Source organism: Blennius ocellaris, assembly GCF_963422515.1.
Source record: "Blennius ocellaris genome assembly, chromosome: 4".
In the NCBI taxonomy this organism is placed as follows: domain Eukaryota; kingdom Metazoa; phylum Chordata; class Actinopteri; order Blenniiformes; family Blenniidae; genus Blennius; species Blennius ocellaris.
In genome coordinates, this window is record NC_137653.1 from 4,048,104 (window position 1) to 4,069,934 (window position 21,831).

The 21,831-nt window shown below is 42.0% G+C and overlaps 1 protein-coding gene across 2 annotated transcripts in view; it reads left to right on the plus strand.

Moving 5' to 3' along the window:
- The first annotated feature begins 7,179 nt into the window (after positions 1 to 7,179).
- LOC308129701 (semaphorin-3F-like) overlaps positions 7,180 to 21,831 on the plus strand; it is a 49,459-nt gene continuing 34,807 nt past the window's right edge. Inside the window, exons 1-2 of one of the 2 annotated variants that reach the window (XM_080495731.1) lie at positions 7,180 to 7,499; positions 9,049 to 9,202. In XM_080495731.1, the coding sequence (XP_080351857.1) occupies positions 9,091 to 9,202 (112 nt within the window). In that variant the 5' untranslated portion in view covers positions 7,180 to 7,499; positions 9,049 to 9,090. Of the gene's footprint in view, positions 7,500 to 9,048; positions 9,203 to 21,831 lie in introns of those variants that run through there. The other variant, XM_080495730.1, reaches the window with a different exon arrangement.

Sequence of the window (21,831 nt, forward strand, 5' to 3'; positions counted from 1 at the left end):
TAGAAACAAAGTTTTGTGTCCTGTTTCCTCTTTGGCTCCCCGGTTCATTAACCTGCTTGATGTCTTCTGTCAAAATGGTTGTTGCACCTTATTAAGCTGAGAATACAATGTGCGATTTTGATCAATCTCAATAGACGACTGCTGAAGCGACCGATACTCACCATCAACATCACTGGCACAATACACATCCTCATGCATGTGAAATGTCTAGAATCTCAGAGCATACTGGTCAATTTTAAAGTACTTAAACACTACCGAAGAATGACTCTTGGTTGCCTTCATTTATTTATCTCCAGACAACTCTGCTCGTAGAAGATATGCAGAATGTGCAGCATTAATGAATGTTGTTGCAGCTGTCAACTCCAGTTCCAGTGTGGCTGCAGTCACACTGGCATTTTTCTTTTATTACCAGTTTTGCGGCTGAATTTCTTGCCTTACACGACAGGGCAAACACATTCACACGCTCACAGTCACACAGAAAACTCACCATTTTACCTCAAATGAATGTTTCTGGACTGCAGGCGTAAATCGGGCAAAAAGTATCTGGAGAAACCCCACAGGGGAGACATGCAAACTCCACACCAAAAAGCCTGGATATTATCGCTGTGAGGCCAGAATGTGAACCACAACACCAGTGCACAGCCCCCTATATCCTATCTTATATGCAGATATTTATTTTTCATATGTCTTTAAAATGCTATATGAAACCTGGAATAACAGATATTTTAAGTCATTATCGTCATGACCTCTGTTTCCTTGTACTATGCCAGTCCTGTGATATTGTATTTAGTCCTGCTTTTGTGTATATATATGTATATTTTATTTTTTATTTTTTTATTTTTTTGGCTTGACCTCTTTGAGATTCAGACGTGTCGTGAATCAACACTGGAATGACATCACTCACACACAAGGAATTTCAAAAGCAAACTTGCCATTTTAAAGGGATAAACCACCACTATGTGATAGAAAAATATGTCATACGTTTTATAATCCCTTGTAGTGTTGTAACCAATACCCAGTTTGTTCAGTTTTTTCTAATACTGCAAATGAGAACCACGAGTTCAGTCACCACTCTGTTAGATTATTCCGTAAATTGACATAAATTGAAGTTTTCAAGCTTATTAGTTTAAGTTATTAAAAGAAGGATAAGGGGGGGAAAAAAGTAGTTTCATATTCGCCCCTTCACGACTGCAGTCTATTGTAGACTGAGTTTAACCAGCGAGGCCGACCACTGTGACCACAGCGGAGTGTAAAACAAAAAGCACAGTCATTTCCTCAGCCTGTCTTCAGTCGCTGCCTCTGGCCAGAAACCTGTGGCTGGGTGCCGATGAGGAATGACACTGACAGACCAGACCCTCTGGACGCCCACCCTCCACAGCGCGACATGGGAAAACGATTACACAATGCCCCGACAACTGACCGCAGGTGGCATGGCTGGGGCACCTTCATCCATAAAGTCATGCTAAGTATAAAACCCATTGTTATTGTTGGCAGTGCAAGTTTCTTTCTTTCTTTTTTTTTTTAAAGAGCTGATGTAAAACAATACATACTCTCGTATGGTTGATAGCAGTGGAGCGACTCCATCAGGAGTCCCTGTGGAGCCTGAGTAGAGCCTGTTAGGAAACAGCTTCAATTCATAGCAAATCATCCCACCACAGCTGCCCTCCTCCCTCTGTTCTCAAGCAGGAGACATGTGAGCCAGATACAATGAGACAAACTTGTGTCGTTTAAAAAAAAAAAAAAAAAAGGCAGCTGTCCCATTTTTAGCCCGACAAAGCTCCAGCTGAGTCACAGTCAGCTTCACTGACAAAAGGCTGAGGAACAAATAAGAACAGAAAAATGACAATCAGCCAAACACAGCGAGATGAGCACGGGAAGAAATGTGCAGGAGGAAAAGAGGGCCATCAATCTTGAGTGCAGCTCCAAAAGGATGTCATATCTGAGTTATCCAAGGGAGAAAAGTACATTTTAAACAGAAACTTGCATTACGACACAGGCATCTAATTACAGATTCACCAACAAAAACATAACATTATTCTCTATATTTACCAGATTTACACTGAGACTATTGTTCCAACATTCCTGACTCTTTAAATGCTTAGGTCAACATTTCAAGTCTCATGCCACACCAACAAAAATAGCAAAAATTGAAGTTATTTCTTTTTTTTCTTTTTTTTTTTAAGTTTCAGGTTCACGGTTCTAGTTTTAGATTCACAAACACTGTGTGGTTTGAATGGGAGTCTTGAAGCAGACGCAGTCTCACTGGTAGGCATCACTGTACAATAAGAATGACTATATATATATATATATATATATATATATATATCAGATATGAATATATATATATATATATTGTGATTGTTGTCTTCATTAGGAGAGAGAACAAAATGTCTGGAGCTGCGCCAAAGTCAAGAGGTTGACTTCAGGGAAGACATTTTTAGTTTGGTTCTCAGGTTTACTTAACTTCTTAAGTTATTGTCTTGCTGCCAAGTTACATGAACAGGAAAAAAAAAAGTGCTCTAATTGCCAGAAAATTGCTTTTCCACTGAAGTGAAACTGAGACTTTTTACACGCTGCTGTTAGTGGTTCATGCTACTCGACTTCCACGTATTACTGTCACATTCTATGAATGTAGTTCATGTAGGGTTGGGCGATACGGCCTTTTAATAATAACAAAATAATCCAGAATGTTTTTTCAATTATTATAAACACGATTCACAGCTAAAGAAATATGAAGAAAATGTGTTACAAATTTCAAAAACATGCAACTATTACAAAATAAGAGTCACAGTTTGATGCGTCTGCTTAAAAGCTATAAGTGAAGCTCCTTCGTTGTTTCATATGTAGAAGTGTAGAAGTAACAAAGTACAGATACTTAATTTCATACTTCACTAGGGGGATTATGTTTTACTTTAACTCACTACATTTAAAGATCAATACTGTATATGTACTTTTTAGTCATACGTTCTCAAAACTGGTTCATTGCAACCTCTAATAAAACAACTTGAAGTAAGTGAACAATACAAAAAACAGGTTGATTTAAATGGGAAAAATCTCAATATAACTCTGGAAACTGTTTTCAATCAGAAAGTATGAGCAATTCGGTATTTTCTACCTTGAGGTTGTCTTACATGTTACACTTTTTTAAATCCCATAAATTCACCTATTCCTTATTCCATGTATCAGATTGTGTTTTTACTTAAAAGTCTCAGTTATTATGATGAAGGTTCAAACATTCTGTTATCACTCAATTCCCAAGACAACCAAACAGTTTTACAAACAATACTTATATTATATGCAAACACACTTTTTACTGGAAAGTAAAAAAAATCATTTAAATGTTTGGTTGTACACTCCATAACCCAGGCATTCTTATTTGTATATAAGTAAAGTAAGTTAAAACAATATTTCCACTTTCATATGGTCATTTTATTTTATACCATAGTATCAATCAGTACTTACACTTGAGTGAAGAATGTCTTGACATCATCTGTATCTCTGTACACATGTAACATGCAAAACAATTACATTTAACAGAATGTTGTTGTTTTTGTTGACAGGGTGAGATATTGCAGAATTTTTGTAAATTATATTGTCAAATATTATATTTAATGAATTGCACAATAAACCAGCAATAATTGAAAAGGATATAAGAGTAGAAAAAAAAAACAACCAATAACAGTCAACCCATTACTGTAATGATGAAATGTTGCTCCATCCTGGACGTTTATGAACAGCCAAAGTTTTCAGGGTCTCGTTCAAGTTGTTCCTCCGCCTGCCAACTTAGTGACGGCGGTATAACTCTGCACACTCTCCCAGCGTTATCGTTTTCCCATTTAAATGCTAATGAGCATGCTGCCATACCAGTCAAAGTGCTGCAGAAACACTGTGAATTTTTAATATCTTATCACACCAAAAGGTAACAGCTCTCCCGGTGAGGTGGAGGGATGAGTACATGTTCCCTCATTAAATTCTACACAATCGATGCGTCCCTCGGAGAGCGCCGGGGGGGGCACCCTGTGTGTCACAGCACTCTCAGCTGTGTGTGTGTGTGTGTGTTGCATGAATAGTGTGCACGGTCAACCGCGTGTGTCCGTTGCACATCTGTCCGTGTCATTCGGTTGTGTGCACACATGCAGATGTGCTCCGCAGTGAGCAGCCGCACTTGTTTCCTCACCCCATCAGTAATGAACAGCTGTTAATTGCCTCCCCATCGCGTGGCGAAGCTTGGAGGACAGAGGTTAAGGTTGTCGCAGCCTGTTAATAATTACTTTGCATCTATAATCGAGTCATTGGTGGCAAAAGGTTGGTGGGAAAGAAATGACTGAATGTGATAAAAGTCATATTAGAGATTGGCCTTTGCTCTCAAACCGTCTGGATTTGAATCTGTTTCCATTAAAGTCACCTGTATAAATGTTAATGTCCTTGCAAATGATTTTCTCTCTCTTAATGCAGTATACTGCAGGGATGAAGCGATGCTATTTTATTCTCTGAACAATCCTCAGAGACCCCGGTGAAAGCGATAACGCTAATCTATGCAGCGTTGCCTTCATGTCCTCCAGAAGAAAATGTCAACATTATTAAATAGATATGTTTAAATGGGAGTCAAACTCACTCGGCGTGGCTTTTCAAGAGCAGTTGTACTGCTTCGATAAAAGCGTACAAAGTGAAATAATTCAATAAGTGTCTCCAAACTTCTCGGGGCGCGGGAGAACAAAGGTTCCCACCAACAGTGTTCAAATCCAGATTTATAAACCTGGTTACCCTTGTTCAGAACAAAAGGCCTTAACATCAGGTTTTAACAGAATCCCTCCCACAGTTTTCCTTCTGTGGTCTGGCACCCAACGGTGATCTTTGGTTTCAACATTATCTTCTGCACTTTCCTCCTCCAGTGGCTGCTGCAAGAAAGCGAGGGGAAAAAACTGGAAAGCGTGAGGGACTTTTATGAAAGCGTGCGCTCCTCAAAGCCAGGATTCAATAATTGCTTTCCTCTTGTCTCACGCTAGTGACAGATGGTGAGGCCACCGGAGGCCTGAAGATGGGAATAATATTGTTGATTAAAAAGAAATATAGGAAACAACATGCAGCTGTTGGCGACGAGACAGAGCAGGGGGGAGAGAAAGAGAAAATAAGAATATATGGGGCTGGGAAACAGAGACAGATAATGACGCAATTAAAGTTGGCAGGTCCGGCACGCACTTTCGTTGGACGTCGTTTGAACTGCTGATGGGTGAAGATTTGGGAAAGAAATTATTTCACACATTCATTACTTGTAACTCCCGTGGGATTCGTACTCGTGTTCCAGATATTTATGAGGGATGTTATTTGTTTGGATGAGCACCGTCTGGTGCACAGACGAGGAAGCCCACCTGCATATGCCACATAGCGAGAATGCGGTTCCAAGATTGTCTGAGATGCAGATGGATCGCAACGTCGCGCTTTATCTGCTTTGTACTATGTGTGGGCCGTATTAGTGTCTCGGACACTTTTGCACGTATACCCTGGAAATTTAACACTTTGAATGGCGAACGACGATGAGTAGTACTCCTCCCATCGCTGCTGTGGCAATCAAAGCATAAACCAATGTCAAAGCTATATTTACTAAGATTTCAGAATATGAAAAATCAAAAGAGCTGGTATTTTATTTAGCTGAATCTGATGTATTCCTTTAAACAACCTGACATGACATGATGCCCCCATGGGAAGTTTTCAGGTTTCAGTGAAATTATCACCAGCTCGTTGTTAATGTTTTAACAATAAAGTAACAGCGAATCGACATGATAGCCAGGATTAAATGGCAATCCTTGTGTTTCCCAATTTGTTGACTGATTTTATACAACTGTAAGGCAATTGTAATGCCACAAAGTCCACATGAAACCTAAGCTACTGTATTTATCATTTATGGAATAATAAGCATGCACACGGGGCGTCAGCTGCGTTGTGCGTTGACTGGATAAGAAGCAAAATAAGCCAGTATGATTGGGGAGGGGGATCAAGTGAGATTAAAAGATTTAAGGCTCCATTTGCCCATGAATATCTGATGCCTATCTGAGGCGAAAGCCAGTGATCCTCTCTCAGGTCACCGAGGTGTCGGAGGAAATCTAGCTCATGAATCTGGCCATTTTTCAACAGTTTCCTATGTGAATATACATATTCATCCTCTCTCTATGTCATAATGTAGTGAAGGATTCATGCGTCACTCAGAAAGTCCACATGGTGAGATTTGCCAAGGCAAGCAATAAAAGGAACAATTGTCTGGCTCCAAATGGACAACTGAAAGCTTCTCAACACATTTTTATACTGACTCAACTAACTGGGTGTCGTATGGGAATTAAGTTTCAAAGTTTCCTCAGTCCAATTCGGATTCTTGAGTAACCGTGTAGTTACAAGAAAAAGGAAAAAAGAAACATATTTTGGAAAAATCCTAAGAATCACATCAACCATAGATAATCTGTTGTGTAATGTTAGAAAGCAGGCGGGACATTTCTACAGAAAAATGCAACCACAAGCAGAACATGCAAACTCGGAACAGAAGGGCACCGAATCAAACTGGGGATCACCCGACTGTGAGACAAGAGGTCTCACCACTATACAGCACAGCGCGGTCCAGTCGATGCAAAGTCTGAAAGCAAATGTGTCCTGCATTTACTCTTGAGTAAAGTTGGTATTACGAATTAATAATGTGAGCACAGGAGTAACAACAGCTGTGTTTTGATAAAACTGTAAACAGTGAAACACTTTTCTCAACAGTATGAAATATGTTAAATGTGACGTGATGATTACTCCCAATGCAAACAAATCCAGTCGGATTTGAATAGTTTCCACTTTCAGAATCCCTGCAGTTACAGTGCAAATACAGCGGATCGTGTCTCACGGATTGTCTGTGGAAATGAGGAGAAGACATCACCACTGTATGCAGTTTGTCCCTTCCATTATGCAAGTTTACTTCTGAAGCCCCCCCCCCCCCCCCCCCCGGTGAGAGTGAAGACGCAGATCAGAATGGCATTGTGTGGAAATCTCAGGGAGGGACCGCACGCCCAGATGCAAAGGTAGGTTCCCTCCCCCATGGGTGTGTCCACCGCCGGAGACCTCAGCCTATCCACCTGCAGGAGCCGCGTCCCTGCGCTCCTCCTCACTTGAGCGCCGCCGCGGCAGAGCGCACGCAGCCTCCTCTCCTCTCCTCTCATCTCCTCTCCTCTCCTCTCCTCTCCTCTCCGCCGCTCCTCTCCAGGAACAACTCTTTTGTCTTTCGCCTCCTTCTGTGGGAAATACAGAATCCGTTGATGCGATTTAGAGATCACTCCAAGTTAAAAGCGGCTGCGTTGAAGTCGATGTAAATCCAAGCTTGCTTTTGGGGCTCTGGGATAATCGTGCGGGATCTGCGGCGGATACACTGATACTCCAGCCTGCGGACAGAGGAGCTCACAACAAATCTGTTGGATGGTTTTACATTTTGACCAGCTGAATCTTTGTGTTTTATTTCTGGACATAACGAGAAGGTAGGTCACAATTCAGATAATTGATTTATTTATTATGCATGTTTTTTTTGTTTTTTTTTGCTATGACCGATGTGTTAATGATAAATAAATAGAAAACCTAATGTCCATCTGCGCTGCGTGTGCACGATAGAAACTGTAATAAATATTAGAAAAATAACAAAAGTTAAGTGTCTTTGCTCTAAAAGATGGATTATATTCATTTTCATCGACACAACTAAGTTTGCGTCGGGATTTTTGTAAAATGGATTTTCAGTGCGTCTTTTACGCGCGCAAGAGGTTCGTTTTAATGAACTGTACTGTCTCATACTGGAGGAACCAGGAGAGAGATTGTGCGCGTGTGTGTGTGTGTGTGTGTGTGTGTGCGTGTGTGTGTGTGTGTGTGTGTGTGTGTGCGCGCGCGCGCGTGTGGCACGGAAAGTTCGTGCGTGCGATGCTGCGTCTTCACATCAGACGTCTGTCAAGTCCTCCGCTGATACTTTAAACAGTTTTAAATCCTACACGCTCTTATAAATGACACGTGGTTCATGTTCACGTCCTCATAACTCAAAGCCCGGTCCGGCTTTATTTTGGTTTACAGGCTGCTTTGGAGTTCTGCCTCCGGGGCTCAATGTGGAACTTGATCTTAAACCCGGACTGACAGTTTGACCTCAGACTCCGATCCACGTTTACAAGGAGCTCAGATCAGTGACATGCATGGATAATTGCAGCAATGCACTCTGGCTAAAACTGTTTTTTTTTTAATTGTTTCCAAACCTGGTGACTTCAAACGTCATTTGTCACAGGTTGTTTTTAATACTGAGTTATGTCACCTCGTCTCCACTCTGATAACTTGGAGATTCTTCACATCCTTTTTTTTTTTTATATGAGGATATTATCTTCAGCTCTCTTTGTGGCAGATAACCGCATGTTGATGCGCCTTGTGGTTTCAATCTGCAGAGAGCTGCAAGTGTGACAAGGTTTAAGAAGCAAACTCCTCCTACAGCTGATGAAATTCAGCTCAAACTGTAAGGGAACAAGTCTTAAACTCATCATGCTTTGCTGCTTTTGCAATTGGATCTTAAATTATTGATATCGTTGTGGCTTTTTTTTGTCTGACTGTCTTAGCTGGAAGGAGACTGTCCACTCACACTGTTTCCTTTATAGCAGGCAGCAGCTAACAGCAGTACGAACAATTGTGGGCGTTCACAACAGGCACTTCAAATGAAAGAAGAAGAAAAAAAAATCATCTGAACATCCAAGATGAAAAGACTTTTCTGCACCAACAGACTTTATTTTCCTGGTCCATATTCTTCCATCTATTAGAATCGTTGGATGTTGTGAACCAGCTAAAAACTGTGTGCACAGAATAGAGACCAGATCGGTTTTCTGTCATTTCAGCTTCCACTAACAAAAAAAAGGCAAATATTGCACAATGTGACACTGTGTATGTGGAAACACAGCCATCTATTGTAGCGATTTGATAACTGAGTGTTGGTTGCTGCCGCTTGCTTTGTGAATGGAAAGGGTTTGATTACTGTCTCATGCCGGTCCCTCTGTGTGTCTCTCTCAGCTCCCGGACTCTCTTTCTTCTCTGTTAACAAACAGAGGGACAATGTGGGGGGACAAGCTGTGCTGGCTCCTGGCCCTGCTGGCCTTGTCGTCTGGGGGGCTGCCCCCTTCTAACGAGCCCCTGTCTGCTCCCAGGATCTTCTTGTCCTTCAAAGGTAAGACAACTGAATGTAATACTGCGTCTTTGACCCATGTTGTGTGGTTCTATGTCTTTCTCTTCACACATGCAGATTTGCTCACAGGTGCAGGACCCGCTTCCGTTACGACTCACAATGTCTCGGCCTTGTTTGATAACTGAAATGGGTTTACCATTAGCACCAGCTGAATACAGGTCCTGGCAGGCCTGGCATTTGTCCCCTTGGTGCTGTACAGAGTTTAATTGTGTGTTTGTGTTTGTGAGGCCTGACGAGAGGGACGGGGAGACGTGTTACCGATTGTCCTGACTCTGCGGCGCTTGAAAATGTGTCTTCGTGTAAAGGCCTGCCTGCTATTAGTTTTCCAAACAGGCCTTTGTGTGACCTCGGCTCCCTTCTGAAATCAAGTCAGATTTAACACTTGGCTGGGCGCGCACTCAGGGTGCAGATCCAGCATGTTATGAATGTTCGCCAGTGCCACATGAGACCCCGTGTGTGTTGAAGTGTCCCGTTAAAATAGGTCTCGGCGGTGCGGTCTCCGGTGCTTTGTCAGTTCGCTGTTGGCACGGTCATTGTGCCCGTGACTTTTGCCGACTTTCTACCTGTAACTGAAAAAAGCTTTTTTAATGAGCTCACCACGTCAGATCAAGTCAACACGTTTGAATGCTAAATAGCTTCAGCAGTTTGTTTTTTAAGTTGAGGGGTCTCGCTGAGAAATAATCTATATACAATTGGAGAAAAGTTCACTTTCTGATGCCTGTTAAACAGAAAACATGTAGTCCGTATAGAAAATGGACAAAGACGAGAAATGCTACGTTTGCTGGAGTCAAATAAACGCTGTGCCCTTCATGCCACACTTGAAACTGATAAAAAAAAATGTTGTTGAAGACAGTTTTATCCTTGTCCTTTTTTGGATCTTTATTGTTTTGCTCATCTGTTTGTTTTCTGTCCTCCCGCTCTTTTCAATCCAATCTCCTTTGTCTGTAATGGAGCTGGATTTCACACGCTAATGGCCTCACATTGACTTGGTAGAAACCAGTTCATTTATTTTTCTACTTATTTTTAATTGAATTCCTTTTTGTTTTTAATTAGTTTTGGAGGTTACTCTATGCCTCACAGAGCAACTTCAGATAGGTTCAGACTACAAATGCACATAAGCTGTGCATCCCTTAATTGTATTGGATTTGCAGCGGTACCACTGGGAACGTTATTGCAATGTGCATTTATTTATTTAAATTGCCAAAGAACATGGATGTAGGTCCCATGTCAGTACAATGTTGCATACAAATTATGTTTGCAATAAAGAAACAATACACATGTAATAAAGCTAATATTTATTAATAATTACAACAGTGATGGGAAAAAAAGTAGTGGACAAACTACAAATGAAGATTCCCAACTGTAGGAGCGAATGCACTCAGTGGGGTTTTTTTTTGCACTGTGCTGCTGAATGTGCCGTCTTTGACCCAGCGCCATGTTTGTATCAGTCCCTGCAGATTATTAGCATTTTGAAGCTGCTCGAGAAGAATTTGCTACATCTGGCTGAAATCCAGGTTTGTTATGAATGAACCCCCACTTTCTCTTTGCCCTGCAAACATTCGCTCTCTATCGAAGCAACAGACTCTGGGTCATATGCACATGTTTCTGTAAAGGAAATTAAACCGTATATCATGTATATAGTGTGCTCTACATGCGATAGGATTGCATTATTGGATATTCCGACTTGCCAACATTTATTCAACTCTTGCTCACTTCAGGAACAACCAAAGTCTCTGGTGGCTCCCACTACAACACCAATGTTAGTGTTTTAGGTCTTTTGGACTTATGACCTTACACCTAAATGACCAATGACATATTTGGTATCCTGAGTTGTTATTTAAGTAACCCTAGTAAGGTTCATAAAGCAGTTACACTTAAACAAGAGATCATGTTTTATGTCAGGGCAACCACATTACCTCTGCAAATCACACATGCATAATAAACTTCCATCATGTAGTGAACTTGTGCACAATTTTCTCCCATTTGTTTTAATGTGGAACAGGAGCAGTTGCATTGTGGGTGAGGGTGGTGGGTTTGATCCATTTTCCCACCCCTGACTTCATCCCTTTGTTTTTATACTCGCCATGCTTCCTCGTTTGCTCTCGTCATAATTACTGTGGCCACTAGAGGTCACCGTGGATGTAAATGTTACGTTACGATGAACTATGTGTGTGTCAAACTGCACAATTTAACATCACTGTGAAATAGTGACTGAAGTTTAACTCCTGTGACGACGACTTTTTGCACTATGTTGACATATTTTTGTATTTAAAGTATGAGCGAAGCCAATCTTTTGCACCAATCGCATCAAATGAAGTTTTGAGCAACTTACCTTTTAAACAACGGTATACAATGTTTACCATTTGTCTTAAAAGGAGCTCGTCATTTAACCTGAAGTAGCAACTGAGCATGTTGTGCAGACTGATTTATGAACTGTGATAAGGACCAAGTGAGCAAAGCAGAGGCTAAGACCAAAGGAATGTCCTCTCAAAGCAGATCACGGACCCCAGTCTTTCAGCTTCAAAAAAGCTTCAAAAAGCTTATAAAAAGCAGAAAAACTGCACAGACACACATATTTGAAAAAACACCGCGCAGCAATGCACCTCTCAAACTAAACAGTGTGTGTTTTCTAAAAAGGAGAATTGAGGCTCATGCATCCTCTGCACTATAACCAGCTTTGTTATTAGCGCTTTGATTTAAAAGTCCAGTCAAAGTTATGAAAATAAAGTTTGCATAAGATTTGCTCTGATGGATCCTCAGAAAAGGTCAGATTAGTGCAGTTGTGTAGCTTCATTCTTTTTTCTTTTTTTTTCTTTTTTTTTTCTCATGAAGACTGAACAGGACTGACTTGGATCAGCTGCTGAGAGCTCCTATATTTACTTTCAAACAAGGTCTATAATCACATGCTATTTTAGTGCGCCGGGCTCTGTAAGGTTGTGACCCTTCAAACAGAAGCTAGTTACACCCGAGGTTAACTGCCCTCAAACTGTGGGAGAATGGCCCCATATTAACAAGTAATAGCTTGTTAAGCTAATCCTCGGGCACATTTGAAAGTGGTTAACTTTGTTTTTTTTTCTTGGGGATCGGCCCTCCACGGCGTAACACCTGGGTACAAGGTTAGTGCTGGGAAGAAAGCCCGGAGAGAGAAGACAAAGTCATGCAGGCCTGTAATTGGACCAATTGTCGGGGACAATCTCGTGACCGCTCCAGCCTTTCCTCCCGCCCACAGTCTTTTTTTTTTTTGTCGCGTTTAATGGGTCGACGCTCGTCACACCTGGACAAAGACTTTGGCTATCTGCTGATCTCACCTGACACTTTTCAGGGTTCACGTCAGAAACGGTCACATGCACTTACTTCCCCATATTCCTTGAATAATTGGGAGCTGCTACCGAGTTTGAACTCTTCTGCTTGTTCTATTTCTGAATCTACAACAATAGACGCCCTCCACAGATTATGCGCTATAGACAGATTTATAGTACACGAGAGGAGGCTTTTGTGTTCTACACATTATATCGGTGTGACATTCCTCCACGTAGGTGGTCCTGTGCTCTCGGCGTCCTTTTGACTTCCCCGGTGAAAGAGAAAGCTTCATAGTAATAACCTCCCATGAGATATCGCACCTTTTTCTCTGGATTAATAAAGGCTCCTCACCCAACCTGCTTACTTCTTATGTAATTCTGACACTGGAGACAGAGCTAAGAGCCTCGGCCAAGTCTTGCCGGCAATCACGCCTTAGCAATCAGTGATCCACTGAAAGCCGATTCACAGCTTGCACGAGATCCTCGGACACTCGCTGTGGGTTTTAAGTCCGTCCAGGCAAGTCCTGACATAACGGACAAACATGCTCACATCCTTTCCCCAGACCTTAAAACCACACAGACTTCCGCCGCTCATTGAGACACACCTCAGCCGGCTCCTTCAATTACCCAGACGCGTCTCCTTCAGACGAGGCGGGGAGCCTGCATGATGCTAACGTGTTCGATTGGTTAATCCCCAGGGTGGCTGCAAATGAATTCGGTCTGTAAAGTGTGTAATTTTCATAACCCAGAAACCTCCTTGCTGTTCAGCTGCAAGTCTAATGCCACTAATTGGTGGCATCATCGGATGGTATTACACATTACAGTGGATATTATTTGGTTTCATGCACCATTAGACATGTTCAGTATGAAGCAACATGCAGAGGAACACACTTTGTAAATTGCTCTCTTGTTTTAACAATTGCTAATAGATTTCACTTTTAGCACCTTTTCAGCGTTTGACCTTTAGATCGTTAATCACACACACACACACACACACACACACACACACACACACACACACACACACACACACACACACACACACACACCCTCCGTTGGGACTAATTTGGGGGTCAGTGTCACGCTCAGGACCACTTTGACATATGGTAAGTGTCGGCTGAGGGATCGAACCAGCAACCCTGTGATTGAATGACCTGGTCCTCTCATTTAAACGGACTATTTTTGGTTCATAAATAATACTTTAAATACAAGTTTTCATTTCACATCTTTTATTTTTGATTAATTCTTTCACTCGTAAAAAATACATTGATAGTTCTCTTCCACTGCTTGTCTTTACTCAATGGTTTCTCGAGCTCAATTTGTTTATAATAATGTAAAACACGCACACTTTATGTTGTATATCATCAATTTAAACAAGCAGACGTCTGGAAGGATGTCAGAAATGTCTCTTGATTTTTGTTGATAGCCTCAAGCAATGCCAAGTCTGTGAAGGATATGAATGCTTTTGGAAATAAATGGCATGCAGGAAAGCTTTTTTTTTCTATAAAAAAAAAAAGAAAAACAAAAAAATCCCAATGTGTTTATTTTGAGAGACGAGCAGGATGCCACAGAAGCTCCACTCTGCTAGTTTTTCCACAGACGCAAATAATCTTTTTTTTTTTTTTTCTGGGTCTAAAGTTTACTGTGCAGTATTTGAATTGTTCATATACAATATTATCTAATTAATATCCGCCGTTTACTTCTTTCCCAGCAGATAAGCGTTGTTGGTACTTGAGGTTAACAAGTTTGTCGCCAGACTGTCATGACCAACATGAAAACAAATCTAAAGAAATTGTTAAGGGTGCTTTGAAGATGTCCTTTGGTCTTGCTCACTCATTCTATCCATTCATTCGGAGTACTTGTGTGCATAAAACTATATGGGTGCATCAACCATGCAACATCGTACCTGTTGGCAGTTTTTAATCCCAAAATATCTCATTTTGCTCTCGTCCCCTGTAGAGAATGCCACGGCTCTGAAAACGTTTCCCGCGAACTAACGAGTGCATGGCGGCAGTCGCACGCAAGCCCCCAGCAATTTGTACAATAGTTTGCTCCTTCCTCTGACGGAGGAAGGGCGGGGTGGCGCATCGCGGCAACCTATGCTCTGCAGGATGCATTCTGTCGAACTAAGATTATTCAGGAGAGACAAACAGAAGGCGACAGCTCCCGTGCTAAATATAGTGTCCTCCCTGGCTGTTTCGTTCTCTCTTTTTTATCCCCCCCTGCATCATTAACCCTTCTTCTTCTTCTCCTCTGCCTCTATGCTCACACCCTTTCTGTTTGCCAGTTGGGACGCCCGGATTGCCGGATTGAACCGAGGTGTAGCGTTTCAACACAAGCAAATTGTCCAAACAATCATTAAGAGGAAGGAAAATCAGTGACGGTAATATAAGGGACAAGTTATTAACAAAAAGCACAGCACAGGAAAACATTTGACCATTTCGAACCTGTTGCCCATGTGACCTTTTGCCTATTTGTCTATTTATTCAAGTTTCCTCCTACAATCCAACGGCGTGTACGTGTACGTCTGTTTGTTTTTGTCCGGGAAAAAAAAAAACATGTTACACCATTATCAGGTAGTGCATCAATGAAGAAAAAAATGTTTTGCTCGATATCCCAGCTGAGTGTGACTGCATTTTCGTGTCACTATGTAGTCGTTTTCACTCCTAAATGTTGTCACAGTGAGCAAACCACATGTGGGTTGCCGCTACTAATAAAAGGAACAAGATTGAAAATATGTTTACTTAATTTTAATCCTTCTTGCGAGGTGGAATGCAGACTTATTAATGCTGGAATCACCCCCCGTGGTGTTAAAAATGCACAACATCCAAATGAAAATGTAATCACTCTGCTATTTATTATTCCAGCTATTAGGCATTTTAATCAAAGATTTAATTATATTTGTGGGGGAGGAACAGATTTTATCATTATGCTTCATCAGAATGAGCCCATCTTCTCCAAGAAGTTCAGATGCAGCAAAGCCCCCAGATGCATTCCTCAGTGAAAGCAACCTGCATATTTATGGGGTGAGATTTTATGAAGATACGTTGTGAACAAATCAACCACGTCTGATTAAAACAGTTCAGAACTGAATCATTTTGAGTCCGTTCCCAGTCGGCCTTAGTTTTACTGTGTGTGTGTGTGTGCGTGTGTGTGTGTGTGTGTGCACTCCACTGCTTTCTAAGTGTTTGAGCCTGAATCTAAGTCAGTTTTTGTGGTAATCTTTTTCACACTGAGATTTTGTTTGGGGCCCGTTGTGCCTTTATTACTCCCCGTCGTCCACGTGAATGGCACAGGGGCAGAATGGCAGAACAATTCGTTCCACCACCGATACACCTCTGTGTCGGCTTCAGTCGAAGCATCGAAGGAGCAACACAAGCAAGAAGGTGCCTGTGTGAGCGGGCGGGCGGCACAACGGGTGTACACACACACACACACACACACACACACACACACACACACACACACACACACACACACACACACACACACAAACACACACACTTGCACTAATGTGTTACACACTCTATTACGGAAAGCGTCAGGCTGTAAAAAAAAACACACACACTGGCCGATCTCAGCTTCGTCCTGTGTGAATCTGCAGAACCTGCAGAACATTAAGGAAACGCTACATTGCAGTTGCAGCATCGTTATGTTATAAAAGCCAGTGGCAGCTTTAATGTGATGACAAAACGCATGTTTCCCACTTTTTCGTGTGGGTCACCCTGCAAGAATTTCTGTCAAAGCAGACAAATTGTCTAACTTAGGATGTTTAATCATAGTTTTTGTGATCATTTCTATGGAACAATGCCATCACTTGTTTCTCAATTATAAACATACATTTTAGGGATGTATATGTAATAATAATAAATGGTCACGGTGGTTACTGTGTCTCTGTTCGAGTCTATGTGTGGAGTTTGCGTGTTCTCCCTGTGCATCTGTGCGGTTTCCTCATTTACTCTCATTTTTTTTACTTAAAGGCTAAAAGCATGTGTTTGCAGTTAATTGGTGACTGAATGGCATGTAGATGCTGATGTGTGTGGTTTTCTATCTCTCTGCATTTGCCCTCTGATGACCTGGTGAACTGTCCAGCGTGCCATTTTTAAGTGTTTCTCTGGTTTCCAAGTCACAATAGATATTGTAAAAAGTAGCTGAGTTTGGTGGCCTGACGTAGGATGTTTTTTGCTGTGCTGCCTAGAAGCAGCTGGTTTCTCATAGGAAACAAAGCACTCAGCAGTGTGTGCATTTTCTTTGCTCTCTAAGGATTTTGAACACGAGCACAAAAGCAGAACTTTTCCACATTGATCAAGAAACCCAAAGTTAACGAGTCTGAAGTTTTCAACATTAGCTTTTACTCCCCGTGTCTTCTGCATACCAACAAAACTTTGCAATTTAAATTAAAAACGCTCTATGAGTTGTACTTGTTCTCCATAGGGGATGCTTTGACAGGTTCAATAAGCGGCTCTGTCAGCTCTCTGTCTGCTTTGTAAAGGGGGGCAACACTCAGCAGGGGCTGTGATGGATGTGGGTGCGTGAGTGCCGCTAAGTGAGAGACAGTGTGCACGTCCTGGTGTGTTTGCGTCTCTTGGTCCCCGCTGTAGCCAATTTTTTTTTTCAGATCGAAGTGTGGCAGACAGGATAAAAATAGATGTGAGCCACAGCGGTGTGTCAGACCCACATCTCTTTATTCCCTCATGTTTGAGCAACATCGTTCGAGAAAAGTAGTTAGTGTATCTTTTGTAATTGTTCTGGTTTGTGCCTCTGCGCACTGATAGAGTTCATCATTCTTGAGGTCTGATTTGAATTATTACCAAAGGCAGGTTATTATCCAGGCTTTGCTGAACCACTTGCAGAATAGAGGGCAGCTGGAGAGTTGTTGAGGTTAGAGACAGAGTAATGGCTTCTCCCAGCAGTGGTTTTTATTAAGATCCGAAGTGACATGCGGGGAATGGGAGAGGGGAGTCTTTCAATATGTATTTCAAGTCCATGTGGTTATGTCTGCATTGTTTGTTTGCGTGTGCATGTGCGTGTGTGGGTGCTCACATGCTTGCGGAGCTTCTTCTGCAAAGAGCTGCTATCTCTTGACACTTGCTTTGGTTCGGTTGCCATGGCAGCGTCTACCTGTCACTCCTCACAAACTGAATCGGGTTCAAATGACTCTCTCTGCAGAGAAGAGGCGCTGGATGCAATCACAGCCTTGTGATTATTTCCCCAGATGTCTGCTGTCTCGTCTTCTCAGAGGAAATCCTGAAGCGGAGCAGCATCGGGTCCTCTCGGCTCTGTTGACACATATTTGAAAAGGAAGTGGCTAAAACAATAGACTTTGATTAGGGCGCCGTGTGATCTTGTGAAGTTGGTGCAGAGGATTGGAGGGTCTGTGTACAGATTTCGGTGCAGAGGCCTCGCCCCGGTGGGTGTGCTCTCCAGATGTGACTGGGGTGTGGGAGTCCTCAGGGATTTGAAGCTCGAACTAAAATTAAGGAGGCACCGGGTCAAGGGCACATCTCTCCTTGTTTACCTTAGACAGCTATCATTCATTTTCATTCGTCTGTCAGTGTGGGGATCTTGTTACTGCAGTACCGTTGACCTCACGTGTATGTTTTGAACATTTTACCTCTCTGGATGAACGGTGTCCAAGATGGCTGTTTTTGGATGTGCTTTTATTCACGTCCAGTGATTCTTCAATTTGTATGAAAACCCGAAAGCCACCTTGATCTGAAACTCAGTTTATCAAGATTTTGATTATCCTATTAGGTAACATATTAACCTTCATATCAGCTGTTAACGATCACTTTAATGATGCATCCGTTTAATCCTGTACAGATACAAGCTTCTCAATTGTGACATTTAATTTCACACGCAAACCGAATGATATTGACATAAACATAATGAAAAGGTATTTTTCATATCCAGAAACATGAGATCCATTTTCGTCGGTGATGTTTTTAAAGGGCTTTGTTGAACTGTAATTCTACATGACGTATTCTGGCACACACATTTAGGAGTCAGTATGTGCTCTTTCAGGGATCACCTCAGGAGGTCAGCGAGCTCACCGTGGGACAAAGGTCACTGGTTTATGTTGTGTCTCTAGAGTCACAAGAACTGAGGCAGCTTTTAATAAATCTACAGAATTAAACTCCTAAAATATTTGAGCATTGATTAAAATGGTGAACACTGAATTGTCTTAAAATGTTTTAATTATCTCCTACAATATTACAATGGCTCAATATATTAAACAAGCTATTTGTTCAAAACTATCAAATAAAAATAATAGAATATTTTTGGTATATCACCAGGGGTTACTGGATTTTTTTTCTGTGTTTCCAAAGATTTTCTTGTTAAAAGACGCATTGTCTGACTCAACAACAGATGTTGTTTTCTTAACAAAGGTGACTGACTAACAAGTGTATTTTTCCTATTGATAGGATTAAATTTAAACGGTGTTACTTGACGAGAGCTATGTGGCCCCAGGACAATACACAATAAACCAATCTTTAAAAGATAAGAAAGCAATTAAGAAAAAAGTGCAGGGACGCTCGGGGTTCGACATGAAGGAGAGGAAAAAAAGGAGAGAACGCAAAGATACAGAAAGACCGGTCGTGTCTGATAAAGGAGTGAGGGAGAAATGAGGGTTGTCTGTAAGACACACTGAGAGGAGGAAAATGTGAAGGGAGCAATAGAGCACAGTGTGACGGGGCTCTGAGAGTACTAATGGACTGCAGGGCATCAGTGTCAGGTTTGCTATCTTAGCCAGAATGTGGATAAATGGAGGGATTTGAGAATGAAAAGAAGGAGAGGAGCGTGGGTGCGCAAAGGCACACTTGAAGAGGGGGGGGTAAAAAAATGATGTGTCTGCTCCCCATTAGTTCTGTGTAAGTGTTGGATAAGATGGTTTACTTCAGCTGGGATGGCCTCAGCAGGTCTGCCCTGGCAGTGACCTCACGCTGCAAGGCCCGACGTCACACACAATGAAAAGTGCCGCCTTTATTCACACTTACATATTGTCATACAAATTGTCCTCCAAGGAGTGTTGAGATTTGGCACAGGGGAACATTTGGACTGAAGCCAAAACGTTGTTTTTTGGAGGGTTTTTTTGCACTATACATCTATTCACCGACACAACGAGATGATGTGAAGCCAAATTACGAACGAGTACAAATATTTCTTTTTGCTGAGTGTTTACACGACCAAAATCTCACATGTGGCCAATTTAGATGGGAAACGGATTATTTTCCTGAATGCCAGATCAAAGTTAATTTACGACAAAGATGGGCAAGCCCAACAAACTTTTTCCTGTGTCTCAGATATTTTTCAAAGCCCTTAGTAATAATGAGACCTAAGTATTTACCCATTTGAGTCTTGCACGAATGAACCCTACCGTTGAGTCTGATCCGAAGAGAAGTGGTAAAAGTAGTGTCCTGCTATCTGATTGAGTAAACTTGAAGGTTCCTCCCACTCCTCCTTTCGGAGCTGTATTTCTTCATTTCATTGCTACCTTCTCCCACTTAGATATCCTCTGCATACGTTGTCTGTACACGATGCACAGAGGGCGAAAACTCAGCCTCTGTCAGATACTAACGTTATTGTAGAAACCGCTTTTAAAGTTTGAGCTGTGAACGCCTGGTTAAAAAAGCAAAGGCTTTTCTTGTCAGATTGATTTTGCCCGAATCAGATTTGTATTCCCCGTGTTCCATTAGCTGCTGTGGCTTCAGGCAAGTGATGCCTGGAGTTTGAAGGTCAGACCTTTGAGTGAAATCATGCATGTGTGGGCGAGAACCCCCTGAACCCATCTCGTCCTGGAAGCACAACAGAGACGAGCGAGATGGAGGAGGAAGAGCAGACCCAGAATGTGACGGAACATGAGGTTTCAAGGCCTTGTTTTCTGGGGTTCATACACTGATGGGCTTCCTGATAATGTGCTGATTGTGGAGGGGAGGAGATGGCCTCTCATCCCTAATCATTGTGGTGGTTGCATTGACGTGGTGCCAAGATTTTCTCCATGCCTGCCCAGTTCACGCCCCTTTGCCTCCGAGCTTTGTCCGTTGGTCCTGTTCTCAGGAGCCTTTTCTAGGTGTCCCTAATGGTATGTTGGCAGTGTTGCCCACCGTATCTGTGCCATATGTGTGTGTCTGTGGTCGTGCATGCATATGTATGAATGAAAAATGGGAGTGAGGGCCTCCTGTGTTGCTGTTTTTTATTGTTGTTGTTGGTGTCGACGCCTCACTCATCCCGGTGAATGGCCGGCTCGGTCTCAATAGGAGAGGGGCGTTTGTGTGGGCTGGGTCCATCATTCATTTACTTCATTCATGTCCCCGGGGAAGGCGAAGGGGGAGTGGCATACAACATTGGCACAGCGTTAGTGCTCAAAGCATCTCTAGCTGTCCTTTACCTCCCTCTGCTCACTCCCTCTCTGTCTCTCATCATTCTTGTCGCTCACTTTTTCTCCTCCTGGCACAAATGGAGCAGCAGTCATCACTCAAAGCTTGGCTATGATCCTGCCCTTTCATGTTCTGTTGGATTTCATGTTAGATGAATTGATGCTCCTCTGGACCTCATACTTCACCACACTACAATGATGGAAGACCACAGACAGCCTTTCAGGGAGCGTATAAGAAGCAGCACCTCTTGGCACAAACAGAGGCACAAACTTTTTCTTCATGGCTGACAAATCTCGTTTTAATGTGGTCGACTCAGCTGAGAATCGGGCAGAGGAAACAAAAAAAATGTCTTTTGACACTGGGAAGATCTCCAACCCAACTTAAGTCTTTTTTCAGGCGTAATCACGTTTGTTACATTTAAGATGCTTGGAATTCATTAGGCTATGGTTTCAATTATACTGTCATCATTAACATACAGGATTGAGGCACACTGTGAAATGTACCTTTTCAAATTCGAAGGAGGATTACACTGTCCTATTAAACCATCTATTTATGGTTATATAGACACAAATCTCTGAAATGGCCTGTAGATAAAAGAGACAGCATAGAGTCAGCTCATGCACCACAGTGCTCCCTTTGTTATTACAACTAATAAAGTGCTTTTTAACTTTAATAGATACAAACAAAACCTCCTCAGATTAGTCTCAGTCTTTTACAGTTGCAGCTCACACTGCTGTAGTTATCTGCAGACATACTTGCGCATGTGCCATTCGGATGAAGGTAAAGCTATGTCTTGATTCTCTTACGGTAAAGTTTGACTTGATCAATAAAGCATGGAAACTCAAAAAGGTGATCTGGGTTTGTATTCTGAATTGAATATGTTTGCCCTTTATTTATCAGCTGAGAGAAAATGTCATCAATCTGACACTCCTAT